Source organism: Magnolia sinica, chromosome 4 (assembly GCF_029962835.1).
Source record: "Magnolia sinica isolate HGM2019 chromosome 4, MsV1, whole genome shotgun sequence".
NCBI lineage: Eukaryota > Viridiplantae > Streptophyta > Magnoliopsida > Magnoliales > Magnoliaceae > Magnolia > Magnolia sinica.
The window spans coordinates 13,618,244-13,640,871 of NC_080576.1; the positions used below are offsets into that span (position 1 = coordinate 13,618,244).

General features: G+C 39.5%; 2 protein-coding genes across 3 annotated transcripts; both read left to right on the forward strand.

Moving 5' to 3' along the window:
- Positions 1-2,024: 2,024 nt before the first annotated feature.
- Positions 2,025-6,288, forward strand: LOC131242494 (uncharacterized). The gene is made up of 2 exons (XM_058241178.1): positions 2,025-2,639; positions 5,898-6,288. The coding sequence occupies exons 1-2, from the start codon at positions 2,303-2,305 to the stop codon at positions 5,975-5,977; spliced, it is 417 nt and encodes a 138-aa protein (XP_058097161.1). The 5' UTR covers positions 2,025-2,302; the 3' UTR covers positions 5,978-6,288.
- Positions 6,289-10,557: 4,269 nt separating this feature from the next.
- Positions 10,558-17,742, forward strand: LOC131242495 (uncharacterized). Of its 2 annotated transcripts, XM_058241179.1 has the most exons (13): positions 10,589-11,090; positions 11,655-11,693; positions 11,775-11,923; positions 12,150-12,225; positions 13,769-14,066; positions 14,166-14,275; positions 14,431-14,478; positions 14,609-14,815; positions 15,161-15,262; positions 15,473-15,606; positions 15,769-15,910; positions 17,368-17,499; positions 17,591-17,742. In XM_058241179.1, exons 1-13 carry the CDS (start codon positions 10,894-10,896, stop codon positions 17,613-17,615), a joined length of 1,659 nt encoding a protein of 552 aa, XP_058097162.1. In that variant the 5' UTR covers positions 10,589-10,893; the 3' UTR covers positions 17,616-17,742. The 2 variants fall into 2 exon arrangements, 1 of the variants encoding a protein (XP_058097162.1); XR_009169648.1 differs by lacking the exon at positions 17,591-17,742 and having other exon boundaries at positions 10,558-11,090; positions 15,473-15,644; positions 17,368-17,476.
- The last annotated feature ends 4,886 nt before the right edge of the window (positions 17,743-22,628 follow it).

The window sequence follows — 22,628 nt, forward strand, 5'->3', positions numbered from 1 at the left end:
CCTCATTGTTTCCCGTGATGGAGTCTGCCTGAGCTTTGGATCTACCTCTTATCATGCCCTAAAATGATGCCGGGATAAAACACATACATAAAGGTGAGGCTCATAAAGCTTTTCCATTGGTTAGCTGGGTAATGTTGGGGTCACCACCTAATCCGAGTCTATCCAATATGGATTCAGATTGGGTACTGCCCTTGCAATCACGAAATTAGAATGGGTAAGGTATCTGAGGGGCCACGATGATGTATGGGCTTTATCCATAACCACCATCTATTTTGCCATATTATTTTAGGGTTAGCCCAAAAATGAGGCAGATCCGAGGCTTAAGTGGAAAACACAATGGGGGATTAAAAATCCACTGTTGAAAACTTCTTAGAGGCCACCCAGAAGTTTTGGATCAAGCTGATGTTTGTGTTTCCCCTTTGTCCAGATCCAATGTGACCTTATGAATAGGTTGGATGGCAATTAACCATTACGGTGGGCCCTACTATGATTTCAACAGTGGGAGTTATCAACGTTACTTCTTGTGATGTGGTCCATTGGAGCCTTGGATTTTCCTATTTTTGGGCTTATACTCTAAAATGATATGATAAAATAGATAAACAATATTGGTAAAGCAGAAAAATCATGTGGCTACTAAGAACCCTTGCAGTTCCAGTTGGAATGGGCCAGGATAGTATCCAATGGGCATCTGCCCCAAATATCACACTTGGATGCTAATTATGTGGTGTGGCCAACACCAACGTCAAGGTGGTGTGTTGATGTGTTTTGAATCCCGATGCTCTGATTGTTACAAACATAGATTTCCTATTTTACTACATGTGATTGGTCTATGTCATCACCAGCGCCGCTGTATTAAATGTCATCTATAATAATGTGGCCTAATCGCATTGCAATAAAAAGAAAATTCATGTTCATGGCAAGTAAAGGATCCAAACTCGATGGCCCATCCCTTTTTTCGAGCTCAAATCCACCGTAAACCCAAAATTGAAAAGGATTTCTAGCTCAAGTGAAACCCACTAAACTTTTTTAGGAAACCTTTTGTCAGGCTTAATAATATTTATTTGTCATCCAAGGTGTTAATAAAGTCACTCAAACCTAGATGACGGCAAACCACATATATTAGCCTAATCTAAAACTTGTGTCCCCTGAGAAGTTTTTAATGGTGGGCGTTTAGTCACCACAATTTCCTATGATGTTGACGCAGGGATGAACGAGATGAGGTCGACCAGCGTCTTCCTTAAGGCTAATTACTTCGAATCCACTTCTTTGGACTCCTCACAAAGACTCCTCGACTCCACGAGGAAAGAAAGCAAGAAAATATAAATAAATTCTAATAAATTCGAAATTTAATTGATCAATTGAAATAAATAAGTTTACAACCCTTTAAATAGGGATACCTATCAATAAGAGAAAAATTAGAAGCAAACTATAACTAGAACTCATAGAATTCACAACTTACTATAAATAGTAAACTTACTATTTATAGACATTTATGATGTTTACTAGTGCGCAGTGTTTTCAGCCAAAAATAATGTCTTATTTGGCTTCACCAAATTGTTCTCTTAATTATTTTAAGCTCTTTTCATGTTGGGTGCAACTCTTAAAGTCGATCTAGGGGTATTTTGCAAATCTGGCTTGCATAACTCGACATAGCAGGGTTGATTGGCTAAAGTAGCTCATTCTACTCCAAAATCATATATTTTACGTCCGATAACTCATTCGGAATCGTGAGATACACCCGATCTAAGGTCCAACAGTCTGGATCACTTCTGTCATCAACCGAGCCTTTTCTGATCCATCTTAGCCATGAAACTGTCCGCGACCCGCTCTCCATCAGGTGTGGTCCACTTGAGCTTCGTATCTTTATTTCATTTTTGGTTCATGCACTAAAATGAGGGGGCAGATGGACGGCATGAATATAAAACACATAGACACACCACCACTGGGGAAGGTGTTGGCAACACCACCTGATCCGCGTCTAAAAGGGACTGTCGATCAGATGGCCAACTTCTCATGCGCCCCATAAACTAAAGTGGTTCGGCGTATTCCGGTCCTACCCTTTTGTTTCTTTTTAGAAATTCATAGATTTTCCAAAGGAGAAACGACAGGTCATGATGACGGGACCAACCCAAAAAACATCCATTACCGTTCATCTCAGCCCCACCCCACCATCAGACCGTCTCCTTCACCCCTTAAAACCCCTCTTCCCTTCTCAACCCTTCCAAGATGAACCATCATCTTTAGCTGGTAGATCGTACCGGCACGACATCCGGTGCCCGTTACAGCACCCGTAGCATCCGGAATGTCGGAACCGACGCCACTCCCGCTCTACAAGCATAGGTCATGGTCGCCCGACACGTGTCGGGAGGAGGCCTGGCTGAGGAGGAAAGGCTATAAAAATAGGAAGGGGCGGAGCAAGAGCGTGACGGACGAGGATGTCGACGAACTGAGGGCCTGTATCGAGTTAGGTTTCGGTTTCGATTCGCCTCAAAAGGATCCGAGGCTTTCCGATACGTTACCGGCTTACGATCTCTACTACGCCGTTCATAAGCAGTATAACGAGAGCGTGTCGAAACCCTCGTTGCCACCTCCGTACGACGCGTCGGACGCTGGAACCCCGAACAGCATATTCCATCCTGGTAAGGAGGACATTTCTTTAGACAATGTTTTGCGTCACTCGCGTTGAATGATCATCCAGATTCATCTCTGGATGGAGCCTATTTGTAGACGTTTATCGGATGACCTAACCGTCGATCTGGTGGAAAGCACGGTGGATGGGATGTTCCGTAAATTTGACTGGAGGAATGATCCTGACCACTGATGGTAGGTCCGTTTGAAAGCAATGAATCCGTGGTTAGGATCAGATGATCATGCTAATTTCTGTACGAACAGTTCAGATCATCCGTCCATGGCTGCTTACTGGCTTTATCCAGTGATTGATGCTGGAGAACCCTTCATCGCGATTATGGCGAAATTGATGCGTTTTTGTAACATTCGTGATGAGTAACTGGATCAAGATGAACTCAGTCGTTAATCTCAACGGTTGGATCATATGTTCAATGGCCTTGATCTAGTAATCATTTTCATCGGCGGAGTTAGTTTATTTGATAAAATACAACGCGTAAGGCCGGGGCCATCTGCATTGCTTGATTCTTGCATGATTCGTGCCGATGATTTCTTGGTCCGCTCGTGATATGGATCGAACATCTGAGATTAAGTTACTTCCTTTTCGTACACGTCACGCCTGGCGCATTTTAGAAAATGGAAATGACTAGAAAATTTTGAAATGCACGATCTGGCTCAGACTCTTTAGCTGGGTTACAATTCCCCGCCCACAGGCTACATGCGGTCCCAGACCGTGTATTTTAAAAGGAGCCGCGCTAGGAGCTTTCTGGGGTTAGTTTTGCGAATCAGGACCGACGTGGTGGAACTTTGATGAGATCCACCCCATCCATCTGGTATGATGCCTCATTCTAACCATTAAACCGAAAAATCACCATCATCCAAAACTAAGGAAGGGCACACCACAGGAAACAGTTGGGATGAATGCCTACCAGTAGTTATATGCAGGACCTACCATGTTATTTATATGCCATCCAATCCATTCACCTGATGTGTCTTGTTAAGATGAAAGAATTACCTAAAACTCACAGAAATACAAAATACTTGTGGGCCATACTACCTGAATTTAGAGGTTTTAGGTGTAAATTTTTAGCGTGGCCCACCTGATTTTTGGAATCAAGGCACAAAAAGAGGTGATGCTAGTAATGGGTGGCGTGGATTTAATCCGTTGATGAAAGTAACCCCGGTGGGTAGCTAGCGCAAGGTACCCGAGTGATTTCCTTTTAGACCAAAGGAACATTAGGTGGAGTTTGGGATGTTTTTTTTTTTTTTTTTGGAGTGTTGTTTAATACTCTGGCAGAGCATGACGTTTGATTCAGGGTTGCTTAGGAATTAGGCACGTAGTATCTATTAACTCGAATTAAACTGACTAAATTGCAAAAACCTCACCATTCCAAAATCAAATTGGCTAAGTGGGTGTGTGAGATCACAAAGCTGATGCTGAGTATGGTTTGGGTTAAATCCTTATGATTAAGAATCGGCACTAACTCTGGAAGTCAATGTGTGTAGAGAGAGAACTGCATAGAATTTAAGTGAACATGACTCCAATATCAACTAATCTAATTCAACTGATCTAACCTGTTCTTTAAGGGATTCGATTACAAGAAGAGAATAGAACATAAAGAGAGAGAAAGTAGCAAATTTTAATGTATTTAGTTATGAGGAATGCAATCAATGATACAAATAAGAAAATGGAAGCAAAATGATAAAAGAATAAAGGTTCTCTAATATCTTCTTGACCTTAATCTTCTTCTCTAGTCAACAGCTTTGAATTTAATTTTCAGTATTTGGCTTATTGAGAGGAAAACTCAAGTTGGAGTAATTTCTTTTTAAGCTTCCCTCTCTTGCACTTAAACCTCAACTCTTCTTCTGCTTGCCTCCTTTTCTCTCTCTAACTCTTATTTCCCTTTTCTTTAGTTAGGGTCTCAGCACATGAGACTTTGAAAATAAAATAAAAAAGCCTTTTTCTGATAGAGAATTCTCCTATTTATAGTTGGGATCGCAAATCTACAAAATAAAAGAAGAAGAGTGCCTTTAAAAGGATATCTTCAAATTAAGATATTTACTCTCAGCCATTAGTTGTAAGGCTAAGATGAGCATTGGATCTTTTGAATGAGAATAGTTAGTTAGAAGAAATTTCTCTAAAAATTGTCTAATCGGACAATTTTGGAATTTTCTTAATTTCGTCACTTTCTAAAGAGGTTCTGACTTCTTTTTTTTTTTTTTTTAGATATAAGGAATTTTAAGGCATGTTTAGGAGCTTGTATTTGGAATTGCATTGTATTCCAAATCACAAATTAAGGTGATTTTGAATTCTCAAATTTGCATGTCTTGCATTTGAAATGCATTGTAATCCAAATTAAGTACGCATTGAAATTTTGTAGTATGTTTATAAGAATTTGAATTTGATTACTAAATCAGTTTTAATATCCCTAATTAGCACATATATGTGATATTTGACAAAATAATTGCAATAAGCCCGTTGAAATATATAATTTGGCAAAATTTGATGAAATTCTGAATCTCAAATGGGCAAAAAATGAGCAAAAAAAAAAAAAAAAGTGAATTACAACAAAAGAGAGAGATTTCAAAATACAATAAAATTGTATATTAAATACCTCCCATTCCAAATACTTCTAAATCCATGTTGCCAAACAGCTTTCTTCTGAATGCACTTAAATCCACGCTGATAAATGACCCCTTATTTTCTAGTTAAACTTGCGAAAGAAAAATCCTGAATTAAGCTGGAAATATTTTAAAAGTGACTGGATAAATTTTTACAGCCCTTTTCTAGCCCTTCATCGTTATGGATCGTGGATCCTAAGATCTCCAAGTCCATTTCTCATGATTTATATGCTATTGGAAAGTTTTTCAATGCCCGCTACAATGGTAAGGAAGATAAATAATAATAATAATAATAATTGTGATCCAAGATCAAAGTATAGTAAAAAAAATTCGGACCACGGCCCACCAATGGTCACCGAGACACGTTTTCTTATGGGTCCCAATATTTGAGATCCGTGTTCTTATTTGATAAAAGCTTCCTTGAGGCTTATGGAGTTACTTTCCAAGCTACTCCAAGGTCACTTTTGACTGGGCCAAAATTGAGGATGTGGACCACCCTTGATTATTATTGGTTTTCACTGATAATAAGCTGACTCACCTAAGGTGGCGTGCAATTCCCAAGTAATTGGGTCTGTGTATCATCCTTCACATTATACCAGACTATTAAAGTTTTCTCATTTTGATTTTGATTTTCAATTTTTTTTTTAAAGGTGATAATCCTCAGCTTGTAAAGACGAGGTTGAAGCAATGGGCCCAGGTGGTAGCTTGTTCGGTGCGGCAATCTAGCTGAAATTTTGGGAAAGAGGATGATTGCATTTCCTGAGAGAAGCTTCTTACGAGGAGGAGGGTAATGTTATGGTCAGACTCGTCTGACCCGAGAAACAAACAAGAAAGCCTGACGTTTTTTTTTTTGTTTGACTTTACGTTACAGGGAGAATAGCTTCTTTCCTTTGATTTTCTTTTTGCTATAAATAGACTCTGTGGCTCGGACTGACTCATTCGGTCTCGAGTCGAGTTTGTCCGGAATGAGTTGGGTGCGACTCGACTGGGTTGGAGCAAATCTCCCCATATATCTAATATTGGCTAAGAGCCTATGGTTCAGACACTAAGGCCATTGATCTGTTGATTTCCATTGTGGATGGATCATGCCTCAAAAAAGGAAATGTGGTCCACCTATTACGTAATTGTCGGCACTTGCAAGAACTAAGAACTTGTGTAATCTAACAAGCTTTGATCCCTTCTGATCTTATGCGTTGATTCAATGAGAAAGCTGAAAACTAAAAATCATACCTGAACAATCTACCATTGATTTCGTGCACATCTCATATGGAGATGGGACCAGATGCTCGTTTTATAATAACTTTAGTTAATCTTACCCATCAACTGATTTAAAATCCTCTATAGACCACACCATAGGAAATAATGGTGAGAATGATGTTCACTGTTGAAACCTCCCTAGGGCTTATAGTGATATTTATTTAAGATCAAGTAGACTTGGATGAAGGAAAAACACAAATATATGTTTATCCAAAGCTTGTGTGCTCTAAGGTGTTTCTAATTGGAAGCATTCAATCCCTATGGTTTCCTGTGGTGTGGTTCACTCTAGCTTTAGTTTTGTTTTATTTCTAAGTTCATGTCCTAAATTTAGGGGACGCTGATAGTGTCCCGCCTGCCTCCCTTTTTTCAAATTATTCTAAGTTACGAGATAAAAAATGAGGCAGATCGAACGCATTAGTGAACCACACCAAATAGTAAACTTGGGTTGCATTAAATTCAATTCAAGAGTCTTATGAGGTGTGGTTCACTTGAGTGTTGGATCTGCCTTGGCTCAAACCTTAAAATGATATGAGAAAATGGACAGACAGTGTGGATAAACATATACATCACGGTGGGCCCCATGCAACTGTGACGGGGTTATGATGAAATCCACATCCAAAATTAGCTAGTAAAATGGATGAACGGCGTGGATAAGACATACATCGTGATGGGTCCACAGAGCTTTGACACCAGGTAACTGGCTGGTGTTGGGACCACCAGCTAAACCGCCTCCCGTGCAATCCCAATACTGGGCCCCATTAGTGATGGATTATTCCGAATTTGCAAATAAAGCTTACGATTGGACATGTTGACTGTCCGTACACAGTTCCACGTGTACGGTGGAATAATTACTATTTAATGCCAGTTCTTGCCAAGGAGAGAATTCTTACAGTTCAAGTGGGTTACCTGTGATCGCAGAGACCGTTGAATAGCCGGGCCCACTTCAGATTGAACATCCCAAAAATAGCCATGATATGATAATCAACGGTATGCAATCTTACCATCCATTCTGCATATCCTTATTTGAATGGTCCTGATCACTAGATCAGGGTGATAAGGGGACCTGTGCAATTCAGAGTAGATGCCTCCTTCAAGTGGTCTACCGTTATCGATGGGCCCATGATCCCAACGTGCAAATTCTCACCGTAGTAAGGTATGTTTACCACCGTGGTGGCAATGGCCCATGGGTGACCCCACCTCCAAGGGCCCATGCATGTGCCACTACCTTCGATTGCAGGCGACCGTCGCCTGACCCTGATTTGGGCTGGCCCTTTCCGGGCTTGGCCCAATCATTACCTAACCTAGCCCTATTAGGGCTTGGACCAGGCCAGGGCCAAACTCGCCCTGGCCCATTGCCATCCCCTATCTGTCGCGAAATATCTCCTCGACATTACAATCTTAGCCGTTCATTTGTTGGCCTGCAAATAGAGGTCAAGAATACAACGGTAGAACAAAGACTCGGTGAATACGATCTCAAAACGATCTTATTATGGTTATCAACGGCGTGGACCATAAAATGCATGGTTTGGATTTCGGGATCATTGCCACTCACATATGTTTTTTTTTTTTTCCAGTGAGCCATACTGGAGTTGTCCAAGCCCAGCTCGTGGTCTCCATACCAAGGGCCAGGGCTGACCTAGTCGGTTCCACAAGGTCCCATTTCAAAGAATGAGTTTGGTTGCTAGCCTTTCCACTATCGTAGGGCCTTGTGTAAATACGGATCCAGGTCCGATCCATTTGGTAATCGGGCATCAATATTAAGGTTGGCCTGTAAATCAACTGGCCCGCCAGCTTTTTAAGATGGATATACACTAGGCTAAATGGGCAGCAGATCATGCTTAATTTAAGAAATGTGGGCCACTTATGTAAATGGGTCGGGCTTCACTTGAATAAACGATTACCCGAACCCGAACCATCACCAAACTCACGCCAGAGTCCACTCCAAAGATATGTAGCAGTAGCCCAGATCCATTGCAAAGCAGGGTGGGAACGGGTCGGGTCCAGTCCAGGCTTATGTTATCAACGATGATAAAAGATCACCTGAGAACTGGTTGGGGTGGGCCCCACCGTGATGCATGAAGCTGGTGGGCCACATGGTAGGTTGACTATCCTTAACTCCTTACAAGGCCCACTGTGCTGTGTATGTGATATATCCACCATTCAGACCGTTCAGATGCGTTGGATGAAGGGAACTGGAACAAGAGGCCACTCTGCATACCAGTTGGGCCCCACATAAAATCAACGGTAGGCACTCTTCTGCGACGCAGGAATGAAGGTGATGAGGTCGATCACCGATCTTCCTCAAGGATGATCACTCGAGCTTCTTTGGACTCTACACGTAGACTTCTCGAATTCAGGGAAATAAAAAAGAAGAAGAAGAAGAAGAAGAAGAAATAAATAAAATCTAAAAAATTTGAAATTTAATTGATAAATAATTATCCAATGCATCTCCTTCCACCATTAATGAAGAAAAAATAAACCAAAAATTGTAATTATGAAAAATAGTAAAATTCTAATTCTAATAAAAATCTTAATTCTAATGAAACTATTCTAAAGTTTAATTTCTAAAAATAAAAATTCTAAACAAACTTTTGCTAGAAGAGTCTTAGCATAATTGTAAGTTATTTTTAAAAATGAAGAAAACTAAAAATTCTAAAAATAAAAAATATTTAAATAATCAAAAGTACTAAAAATAGTAAATTTTTCTTAAAAATTCATTTTTAAGTTGAAAGTGCGTGTTTTTTTGATAAAATGGACAGATGTGACACACTTTATGGGTCGATTCATCTCAGATGGCCTGTTGCAATAAAAATTGATAGATTGTGCACCCCGTAACAATATCCAGGTTAAAAGTTACGGTTAATTTATAGTCTATATTCTTTTGGCCCGACCATACTAGCAACGTATACGTGTCATGTTTTACACTAAACTTTTCCACTTAAAAAAAGTTGTCCTCGAGTTACCTAAGAGACTTGACTCATGATTTCGAGATAATTTCTGACGTCGATGTTTATTAGTCATTTTCTTGTACTTGGCGTTGGACTCTTTAGTTAATACAATGCATGTCATAATGCTTTCCTTGACTTGACTAGTAGCGATGAGTTCCTTTACTTCTACCTTCAAGATCTTCTATTCTTTCTGATAATATGGGCAATTAAGGCAGACTTTTTCTTGAGATGGGATCAATGTAGTCTTGTATTTCTGGTATGAGAGACAATTTATTAGGAAGTTCATTGAGCACAATCGCCTTGAACTCCTTCAACACTGGTTTCAAATCTCCTGGGATGTTTACAAGCTCCATATATTTTTTCTTTTCAACTAATGCATATATATCTTTTGTTTCCTCGGATTATTTAATAAAAGTTTGTTTAGTTATGAGAGACTGTTCCTCAACTTTAGAAGTCTTAGGTTGGTTCTCCATTCACATAGCAAGAAGGCCAATCTTTCTACCGTATTTAGTAAATTTAAATACGCTATTCTAACCTCTATGTGTAGCAATAATATTAATATAAACTTTCATGTTGACCACGTCGCAAAGTACTTAATCTTTATAATTTTTATCAATTGAAAACGAGACGGTGCATTGTTCGATTACCTCTGTTTTATTGACCTCCTTTATCAATCCAATCATATATGAAGATGAATGCTTTTCTATTTTCAGTTCTAGCTTTCTCTATTTTTAGTTATAGCTTTTCCACCATTATTTTAGACATGAGATTTTCACTACTGCTGACATTAATAATCACATAACAGGCTTTTTGGTTGATAGTGCACCTCATGCGAAAGATATCATCGTCTTGTTGTAATTATATTTATACCTTTGGCATGGATAACGACTTTCTCACGATCAAAGTGGTGACCTATGATTTACCATCATACGGCGGTACTCTACGGAAATCAAGGTTGGCTGTGAAGGGACCACGGGTAGTTGAGCATTGCTTTGAGCTCAATATTCCTATCATGTGGCTCAGCTTGGTTGATGGGTATAAATATCTTTGTGTGCTCTGGGCTTAACATGAGGGGACGTATATATGGTCGGAGTAGATCTCATCAGCACATCAAGGGACTGGGCCATCCAATCCAACCGTCCGATTCGTCACCCCGTGAAAATATCAGATCGAGGATAATAAAAATCCATTTCCACATCCAGATGAAAAAAAAAAAAACCAAGTAGCGTGGAGGAACGAAAAGAAAATGTTAGTTTTTTCTTTCCGGGATCCAAGCTTGAAAACGAAAGGAGAGAGAGGGTAAAAACTAAAGGAGAAAAGATTTCTTATGGCATCTCTCATCGCTCCTGCTTCGAAGAACTAGGGTTAGGGTTAGGAATCTGGGACAATAGCCGAATCCATCCGTCCATCGATCCATCAGTGTAGGAAAAGAAGAGAAAGGATGTGGCACGAGGCGAGGAGGTCGGAGAGGAAGGTTCACGATTTGATGGACGCTGCTCGTCGCCGGGCGCAGAGACGGGCTGTCTTCTTGGCGAAGAGGCGGGGCGATCCTCAGCAATCTCTCCAGGTTATCGGATCTCGCTGCCGCACGTATCGCGATGATGGCCTCTATCAGGCCACCCAAGATCAGCAGGGCCTGTAAGTCTAGGGTTCCTTTCCTTCATTGTTTCTCGGTCTGTTCTCTCTATGCCTTTGAATTGGGCTTCCTCGTTGTGCGGAAGTTGTATTTCCGCAACGATTGACGATTCAATTCAAGTTTTTGGAGGAAACAAGCGATCAAGTCCGTTTCTCTGGTGGGGTCCCCTTTTGGGCGGATTAGAGGTGCTCTGAAAACCCCTGCACTGGTCAATTCTATTCATCTCGTTTCTTGGCCTCAAAACGGATGGTAAAATATTGAAATATGGCCAATGGTCCATATTCGATGGGAGAAGTGCAGTGACTGAATGGCTGGGATTGTTTGACGGAGGAGAGTTCTTGGTTTATTGCCTATCCATGGTGGGCTCACCAGATCAATGGTCTGGAATCTTGAATCCTGAAAAAGTGGGTCACACTGTGCATAATGCCTCAAATTGCAAATGGGATCCAAAAATTTTAATTGGGTTCTTTGATTTGGTTATATTCAATGTGTTTCAGCTCTCGGTTTGGAAATTCACCTTCTTCTTCTTTTTTTAAATGATTCCATGCTTTTATTTTCTATTACAGGATACCTTGGAATGGAAAACAGAATATATTGATTGACAGGTGAATTGCACACTCATTTTCATATATGCATTCATCACAGACATTGCCTTCTCAATCAAATGCTTCTTTTTTGTTGAGCAGATTCGATGGCCGTGCTCTCCTTGATTTCATTCGTGATTCTGATTCACGAGTTTTTCGGGTCCAAGAGAAAACAGAGGAAGAGGAAGAACTAGAAGAGTTTGTTAATTTTGAGCGTTATCGGGATTTAATTAAGCATCGCCGTAGAGGATGTCGGTACTTTTTGTTTTTTTAATCGTGTTGACATTCTTGAACACATTTAGTTTTTTAATTTTCCTGCAAAAGCTTTTTTTTGGCCTGATTGTCCACCTTTCTTTTATTCTTGATGATAAAATTATCCATGTCGATGATTGTCACTCTTCCTTAGGAATTGATTTTATGCCACTACATTACTTCAACTGCGGTCAGTTTCACCAGCTAACAGTGTCTATTAAACAGTCACCGATGAAGAGGGTTTGAAACATACTAACGAAGAACTGGAGGCAAAGATCATCGCTCCTTTTGCTTCTGACAGGTTTGATATTTACCCTTTTCTCCCATCAATTGCATGTTTTTACGTTTTTCTAGATTTATTGATGAGGGTTCTCAAAGTTCATTATTTATTGCCTTGTTGCTACGTCTGTAATAAGCTAGTAACTGCTGCTTGGGTGAACATGTCTGTAAGGTGGAGTGTCTAAATTAGACCAATAGAGTATTTTCTGAGAGTTTGTGATTTTTTGCCTTTTCTGCATGGTGTTCACTGTTTTGCTGGCCAGTTGCTTGACTGCGCTTTCACCATAAGAAGTTACTTAACAGAGTTATAATACTGGATGCATATATAGATATAAAATACATGTGGTGCATAGTCATGTACATTGTTAACCGTAGAGAGAGAGAGAGAGAGAGAGAGAGAGAGAGAGAGAGAGAGTCGGTGGAGAGAGCTTTTTGTGGGTAAAAATATAGCCATTGAGGGCTTTTTGCAGGTGAAATCCATATTGTACATTGGTAAGCAGCGACGATTTTATATAACCAAAATACACCTTTAAATCACCAAAATACCCCTATCTTTTTTTCTTTTTTCTTTTTTCTTTTTTCAAATCCCTTCCACATCCTTTGAATATTGTCGAAGGTTCCCTGTTCTTGTAAAACTAATTGCAGCCTTGCGGGGGTAAAATTGTCACCTGCTGCTTGCATTATATACAACATAGCTGGACTGTATGCCATAATTCATGCAATTGTATTATTTCCATGGACTGTATGCCAAAATATCAAGAACCATACCTTTACTACGTCTTGGATTTCCCATGAAATCACATTGTATACCTCCCATTTTCGTGCTGGTGCTGGCCTTGCATTATTACAGGGCTCCACAAGTGATATAGATTGCATGTTCTTGTTGTACTTGAGAAGGTTCGTTTTACATACAATTCTAACCTCTAGTGTTTGCATGTAAAAGTCAAGTGAGATGATGATGTTGCCTTGTGTTTTGTGGAATCATGATCAGTAGTTCCTGCTTATTGTATTTGTTGTGGTAAACTGTTAAGTATTTGGGGATGCTGACTGGACAGAAGTATGGATTACTGCGACCTAGTAGTGGCTTGTAGACACTTGTGACATATTTGGGATAATATGCTGTCATTGTTCTTCATTGTGGAATAGGTCCACATCGTCTTTTGGGTTTTTGCTTTGTGTGTGTGTGTGTTTGTTTATTTATTCAACATGGTACCCTTAGGAAAAGTTATATTGTGGCTGCCAACAGCGGGTGATCAAGTTCTTCTGACCCTTTTATATATAGACATGGTCATTCATGATATTACATCTATTCTCTGTGAAGTATAAAGCACCTCCTCCTATCTTTTTTAGTTTTTTGCATTTTAAACTTACATTTATGTTAATCATGTATTTATGCCTTGATTGTGTGATGTTTCAGTAACATTTATCCTGTTGACTGTATCTTCAAAAGATTTGTTTCATCACGCCCCCTTTTTTTATTATTGGGTATGAGATATGTCTGGCATTTCCTGTATGCCTCTATATTTTTGTATCTTAATGTTTATTCTGTTGTTTGCATGGTGTAGACCACATCAATCGCAGCCTCCAGCAAGCAAGGGTTCATACTCACAAGTGGGATTTACCTATGGAGGAGATGGAAAGGATGAATCCCATCTTTTGGAAATTGATGATGACGACGATGATGACGACGACGACGATGATGATGAGAAGGAGATTAGTAGTGATGACAGCAATGATGAAGGAATGGATATAATTGCTAAAGAATTTGGAGTGAAGAGGTACAACTGGCTTGTTTATATGGATAGAAAAGCCAAAGAGGAAGAGAAACGACAAAAGGAGGTGGTTAAGGGGGATCCTGCAATTGTAAGTTCATTGTAGTCAGTTGAGCAGCCATCCTTTATTTTGGCTTATTAAATGTGTTTACGTTATATCTACTTGTCTCTTACATTCTGAATTTCACAGAGAAAGCTGAGTCGCAAGGAAAGGAGGAAGGCTTCGCAGATGGAAAGAGAAAGAGAGAGGGAAGCTGCACGTATAACTGGAAGCCGGGTGCTCCATCACGATCCCTATAGGTAAGCTGTCGAAATGCTTCTGCTTGTTCTCTGTGTGCATGCTAAATGAAAAAGCTATGTTTTAAAACATATCTTGTAGGAAGTGAGAATGTAACACTGGGTATTTTCTTGGGCTTATGATGCTGATGCTGATGCTAAATGTCTATGTTTCACAGGGAGCCTCGACGAAGTCCCACTTATGAAGCTTATTCTCGTTCCAGAATGTATGCAGCATGCACTTACTCCATTTGGAAGATCTTACTGGCTGGTTATGTGCTGAATCTGCTGATGTTTATATATGGTGGAAGTTGTTACTCTTCAGCCATCTTTAGATATGTTGTTTTGTTTGGACAGATCAAGATCCAGATCCCGATCGCATTCCCCATCATACTCAAGACGATATGATCGTGGCGTACATGCTGATAATGGGCATCGCAGCAAACCAAGGGCATCCAAAATTGAGTACATCACTGAGTATGGGGGATCCCCCAACTTGGATGATCAGAAGCTAGAAGGAATCTCTCCACCACCATCTCCATTTCAACCTGATACACCGAACCGGTCGGAGCACTCGACCTTTAGTTCTTGCAAAGATATTGGACAATATTTTCTCTGCTGCAAGATTATTCTGGTGCTCGTGCCACCTAAGGCAGGATTTTTGGGGTTTAGGGTAGAGGTCAGGCCTAGGGGTTAAGAGCATTATTGCAGGGGGAAAATCTACCGTGGCGTTTGGAGCTTATTAAAGCAGTTTTAATGGGGATTAGTAGATGGGTGCTTCTTGTCAAAGCACTCTTGAAGATTTTATTTCTTGTGAAATAGACTTTTATAATGAGTTTCAAAAGTGCTGACCTTATAAGATATTAAACCCTTGCAATGGATATATCTAATGCTTCCACATGTTTGCAGGCCATCAGCTGGTCATATACTTGAGGCACTTCATATTGATCCTGCATCTGCTGTATCTCTCGATAAGGAAAAGAATACCAAAGTGCTGAAACCATCAGTGAGGTATCACTTTTGATCTGGACCCTGTTTGTTTGTTTTCTACCGTGTTTTATGCTTTTTGATTGGGTGGCTTAATGGTTATGTATGAGACTTGGTGGGTGATTTCAATACAGAAGATTTCAACGTACCTTTCTACAACTGCTTCTGATTATCATGGTACTGTTGTCTATTTGTAACTTGTTTTGCAAATGTTGTTTTCTCTTTAAACCCTAGCACATCGTCAGCCATTGCAAAGCTAAGCAAGCCAACTGCTACTGGAGGGACCTTGAAACCACAGCAGGGTGAGAAGAAGGAAACTCCTCAGGAACGTCTCAAACGCATAATGAGCAAACAACTGAACAAACAAAGTAAGAGGCATGCAACACTACTTTTTGCACTAACAGAGGTTTAATAATATTGATAGCATTCTATTGTGTAGAAATCCATGATTTTGGATTATTCTGAAGGCCTTAATCTTAGGGATGCCTGTGATTCTGATCTGTGGTATGAATGGTCACTGCATTATGCAGTTAAAAAAGACACTGCTGCTGAGATGGCAAAAAAACGAGAACAGGAACGGCAAAGGCTGGAGAAACTTGCTGAAACAAGCAGAATAAGTCGATATAGGCATCGGAGCAGCCATAGCAGAAGCCGCAGCCGCTCTCCGCCTAGGTAAGGATAGGCTTGGAGTGTGATGCTTGCATTTTCCAGATTTGTCTTTATACCATTGCTTTAAACCTTGGTCAGGGTCTAGATCCCTTTCCATCAGCAGACTGGTCCCACATGGTCCAACTGCCTGTCTAATGTATCATACAACACAAGCATCTGCAGTAGAAGAACCAGTAAAGTGGTTCTTCATGATTTCCTAAATAAGAGGTTGTTGGTTCAACTCTACCCAGATATATCTAAATTTTGAAAAGAAAGCAGTTATGACCAGTGTTCGAAATATCGATATCGCGTTACGTATCGGTTATTGCATGTGATATATCTTTTGTATCAGGTAATTTATTGCACTTTTTGGGAAACATGGGGAAACATTGAGAAAATGGTTAAATTTTTCAATGAAACTTAAGGGATTATTAAAAAAGACCTTAATACACACTTTTAAATCATAACATCTCAGAAAAGAAGTGCACGCGATAGGTGTCTTTTGTATAGGGTCCTAAGCTATGTGCTATCTAACTGAATTAATGCAACTGTATTCAAATTGAATGCATAACATTTAAGGGTGTGCATGATGATCATTTCATCCAACACTAAATACTTCGAAATTAGTCTCAATTGACAGCTGGTTGAAGGGAAATTTTGAAAAAAAATTAATAATATTTTAATTAAAAAATTATTTTTATTTTTTGAAAATTGTCAAGGACTTGACAAATCAGTAGATCAGCCCTCATACATGCTTGATTTCATGTTTAGAGTGCAACATTGCAAGCAATTTGGGAGAAATTGGGGGAATTTCGAATTTTCCTCAAAATTTCTCAAATCGGACCACCTATACTCAAATTTCGAAATTAGAGTGTATGTGATGATCATTTCATCAAATACTCCTAAATATTTCGAAATTAGTCTTAATTTACAGTTGGTTGAATGAAAAAATAAAAAAAATAAAAAAATAAAGAACCATTGGATATCGAAATCAAAGCGCCAACTCCATGATATTTCATGCAAAACATGAAAAACCAATGGATTTTTAACCATTCGATGCTGATTTAACATAATTTTAACAAAGGGGGGGGGGGGTACGTGTGGGATATATCGGCACTAGCTATGCTTTTTGTATCACATAGGTGGGATACAAGATATATCGTGGGATATATCGGGCTGATATTGTCGATATTTAAAACATTGGTTATGACTTGCCCTGCCCAATGCCTGAGCCAGACACTTGGACCAGATGAATCCAACTGGTTTTTCCTTTCTTCCTTAAAAATGGGTTTGCAAGTCACTTGGCCTGCTGTCCCACCCAGTTCCTGTCCAAACTGGTCTGGCCATTTGGGCTGGTCTGAGTTTTGAAACCCTGCTTATGCTTGCTCATATTGGCACATTTTTCTCAACTATTGTCATTTTTACATGCTTGCAAAAGAAAATGAAACTTTAGCATCTCATTAATTATGTTACATATGCAGAAGGTACCGGCGTAGCAGAAGCCGAAGTAGAAGCAGGAGCCCTCGAAGATACCATTCACACTCCCGATCTAGCAGAAGCCGAAGTAGAACCAGGAGCCCTCGAAGATACCATTCCCGCTCCCGATCACCCAGGTAGATGGTTTGCTCTCCTCATGAAACACTCGTGGAAGGTGGTCCCTTTTATTTTCCATGAAACTTGAAAGAGATGCTTGTACATGGGCAGGGTGAGAAGCCGCTCCAGATACTGAGGAGATGTTTCAGCAAATGTGAGGTTTTGGATTTCATCTGTAATGTATCCTTTGGGATTCCTTGAAAGCTCTGCTTATGTTCTGGTCTTTGAAATATTAGAGCAATAGAGATTGTCTTGCATGATTATGTTTTGTTTTATTCTGCTTATCAGTAGATGTCTCAACATGTATGCTATAGCAGTTGTGGGTTGTGGCATTATGCTGTGTATCCGATATTTCCACAAAAAGGTTGTTTGCATATCTATATCGAGAATAGTAGACCCTGTTGAATCTGTGATAAGCATTGTCTACATGTTTGACATGGAATTTTAGGATCCTCATGCACTTGGATCATATTAGAGCGTTGAGTGAATGGGATTGATCCTGGATAGGGGACGCAAATTTTCCAGAATGGATGGTCAGTGGCCTACAAATAGACAGTTTAGAAAAAGATGAAACAAAGAGCCAATGAACAGTGCTACAGATTGGATGGATAGGATCTTCCAAGCTGGAAGATTTTTCGGGCATCCCCACATTCACAGCGGTTCCATGATGTATGTATCAATGGTCTTGAGTATGGCATGAGGAGATGTCGCATCATGACACTACGCACTTCCTGTTGGCTGGCAATATTAGCATCCAAAATGCAAGGAAGAGATGGGAGATGTTTGCCTGATAGCTTTTGAAATGTGGAAGGTGAAATGTTTTGGAGAAGAAAGAAATGACAGAGATTCCCATTTGCTACTGCATTGCAGTGTTGCTCACTGTTCATGGGGTCACCTACTGTTCCCCCACATTTATGCCAAGTGTTCAATTTCTGACCGTTCTCGCTCAGCCCAAGTATTAAAGGTTTGCTCAGATATGTGCTTTTAGCTTTTAGTAATCTGTGAAACTTAAATTGAAAGAAGGTTTTTTCCCTTGTGAATGCCTCCCTCCTCCCCTTATATGCGGTAGAGATGCACAACTAAAAAAAGTATTGCTGGGCCTAAAATGATTTGAGCTGAAGCCTGGCTCAACCAATTATTGGGCCTTATGTGGTGGTCCCTTGCCAAGGCAAATGGCACAATATCTACAATCCACCTCCCAACACGTATGCCAATCGTTGTCCTGATTAACGAGGGCGGACAACATATGCGCCTATATTCTGAACCATCTTTCCAAATGGAGTGTGGGTCTGTTTGGCTTGAAATTCAGTCATTGATACTTGTTTACGTGTTCTTAATGCCGGGTGTGTCAGAGTCTGATGGTACTGGATCCGAACTAAACTAATATTGTCAAATGGCATAAACGATCTCGTGTGATCCAAAGGAGTTGTGCACTTGTGTTATGCACAACTCTCTCTCTTTTTCTTTTTTTGAAAAAATAAAAACTATAAAAATGTAACAAAACAACTTACAAATTTTATTGATGTCATTTTAAGAGAATGAAAGTAATACCATGAGAGCGTCAAAGAGTAAGAGAATTAAGAGACCAAAGTAATTGAGAGAGAGAGAGTGAGAGAGTGAGAGAGAGAGAGAGAGGCCTATTTATCGGCAAAAGGTAAGAAATAAGTCATAATAGTTAGAAATCTAAGGATTCGTTTGGCATATCTAGTCTCATACAGCTTTTCAAATAAGAGTTATTCTAATAATTTCTTTTTATTCCAGCTCTTATTTTAAATAAATTTGTTTGGTAAATCATGTTATACATTCAGATAAGAGCTTTTTTTAGAATTAGTTGATGTCATTTTTTAATATTGCAACAACTCCGTTATAAGAGCAATTAATATGATTGTTTCGGTTGAACTTTGATGCGGACTGTCCATTATATAGGGCCCACTTTGATTTAGGTCATCCATCATGTGGGGCCTACCATCAATGCTAATTATCCTTTATGTGGGCCCCTCAATGTCCACTACTCATGATGTGGAATCCATCTTTGATGTTAATCGTCCATCAAGTGGGCCCACCTTTTATGTCCATCATCCATCATGTGGATCCCACCTTTGATATGGATCGTCCATCAAGTGAGGCCCACTTAACGTGGATGGTTCATCATCCTAGGCCAGACTTTGATGTGAGCCATCCATCACGTGGGGCCTACCTTTGAAGTGAATTGTGCATTATGTGGACCCGCCTTGATGTGGACCATTTATTATGTGGGGGCATCTTCAATATGAGTTATTCATCATGTAGGCCCACCTATGATGTCCACTATCCATCATGTGGGTCCGACCTTTACTATGGACCATCTATTATGTGAGGCCCACTTGATGTGTATAGTCCATCATGTGGGACCCACCTTTGATGTTCACCATCAATCATGTGGGTCCCGCCTTTTATCGTGGAACGTTTATCATATGGGGCCCGACCTTCAATATGGGTTGTTCATCATGTAGGCCCACCTTTGATGTCAACCTTCCATCATACCACCTTCAATGTACACCATCTATCATGTGGGGCCCACATTTGATGTGATCGTACATTATGTGGGCCCACCTTAGAGAGATTGTAAAGAAAAGAGAAGAGGATGAGATGAGAATTATTTAAAAAGTTTAAAGACAAATCTATCTAGAAATTAATAAAAAATGTCTACCCACTTAAATCAAATAAACTCTTAAAGAAAAAGTAACATTTCCATTACTTATTTTTTAAGAATTATTTTACTAGTTTCTACAAAAATAAGGTCAGAATTTTTTTATTTTTTTATTTTAAAAAAAAGAGCTATACCAAATAATCTATTTTCAAAATAAAAGCTTATGTTTTTAGAATAAGCAAATAAGATCTCATAAGCAGAAATGTCAAACACCCCCTAATTGTTGGTATGTTACGCCATTGCATGTTGGCATAACATGCATAAATATAGCTTATGTGGTTGCATGCTTTTTTGGGCGATTGCTTAAGTTCCAACTACACAATTGGAGGCATTTATGGTTCACTGGTTCAAAATGGCATAAGCGCTTATGCGATTGTAAATGACAACACTAATTTGAATCGAATGTCTTCAACTCCAAGTGCCGAGATAGATTGAAAGATGAGAACTTAACAGTTTGACCCTTTATTCAACTATATATAATAAAGATTAGGCAATTTGTAAAGAGAAATGTTCATCCTTTTAATGAGTTCTTTTTCACTTTCAGCTGAAAGAACTTTTTCTCACCGTGATAATAATAATCAATCAAATAACAACTTAACATAAAAATGATCAAAATAAAAACAAAAGGAAATTATATTTATTGAAGATAAACATTTACAAAGTAAAAGAAAAATCATTGGCGATTATGACATAGATGGTGATGTCTTAAAGCTAAGGTCTTCATCGATCCAGTGGCTTAGGTATAAATGAAGGGAATTACAAAACAAACTATGATAAAGTTAGTCCAACGTATATTACACTACTCCTAACCTAAAGTCACTAGTAGAGTAGACTGGATCACACTAATAAATAAGCTAAAGTCGGTCCAACGCAGTAGTATAGATGGACTAGATTACACTAAAAGCTAAGCTAAGATTATCTAAAAACTAAACTAAAATAAGCTGCATTGTGATGTCAAATTGTGTTGGGTTGGGTTGGGTAGACAATGATTTAGAGCTCTTTAATCTCCTTCCTATTTATAGAATTTTTAAGTGGTTGCTAGAAAGAGATATTTGTAACCACTCCCCATTTTTATTGATGTGGAAATAACTATAAAGGCCCTTAAAAAATTGTGGCTTATCACACAATATCGTGTGTATTAGTTGCACGTTGTGAATTGGATATTAGTTGCGCATACGTCCTCGATCCACTATGCGAATGAGAGTTTTTTGTAGAATGCCACATGTAAATAATACTAATTATTTCTTTCGCTTAATCATGTATTGTGTGCTACGAAAATGGGCTAATTTGTTGTTGCTATCACGTCATTTCATAGCTCAATATTTTGCACTTGATTCTACGATGCTTTGGCCGATTTGTTATTAGCCACGATCGTATTCCAGCCATTATCCGTTATAAGTCATGAGGCCACTAAAATAAGTCGTCGGTTCTATCATGTAAATAAGATGTGATATGCATCCGGTGACAATGGTCAAATGAATTTATCCCTTACCCTAGTCAAACGAACTTATCCCTTTTGAACCACTTTTGACTCTTTTTTTTTCTTTTTTCTTTTTTCTTTTTCTTTTTATTGCAATCGAATTCAATTGTTAAAGGAACCAACAAATCTTTACTTTCTCTTTTAATGAAATTTCACTGCTACATGGCTTCATCTGTGTTCTTAGATTTGACTTGCATGAACGACCTCTGTGTACTATACCCTGGGTTCAATTTACAAAAGCATCATCCCTCCAGTGGTTGAGGTTCGCCGGTCCACCATTTCACATAGCATCCATTCCATTCTGGCAAGCATGTGGGACATTAGAAGGCATTCCGGTCCACTACATCAGGTGGGTCATCCCATTTGAAAAAAATGGACGGTCCAAAAACACCCAATAGTTCACATTCAACAGTGTGTGAAATAGGCACTGACAGCTTATCCGATCTTCCATTAGCCTAACCTTCTTGAACCCCTTCCAGTCAATAGGTCCCACATAAGAAATCTTAATCGATCAAACGGCCCTGATTTAAAATATGCCCGCCCCCACAAACAGTTGAAAACAGGCACATGCTATATATAACAAACCATTCCTGTTTCCTGATGCGAATTGGAGCCTGGATCCTCTGCAACTGTTGTAGATGGAAATCCCATGTAACTAGCTGCATGTGGGGCCCACCGTGATATGTATTTTAAGCAGTTTTTCTGCCAAACACATAGGATGTTGATGTTGCGTGGTAGAAACAAACACGTCCCAAGTGGTGGGGCCCAGTTTCTGAAGTGAATCTTGTAGTGATTCACATGGCCCACCTAGTGGACTAGATTTCACTTCAGTTGTCCTAAGTACTCCCTTTCTGTAAGGTGGGCCATGCTGATCAGTACCATATGATGACTGTGTCCTTCGATCGGATTGCTGTACACGTGTCACGTTCCTTTCCTTTGGGGAACGACACGTTTCAGTTCCAGGACTGGCTATTTCGTTG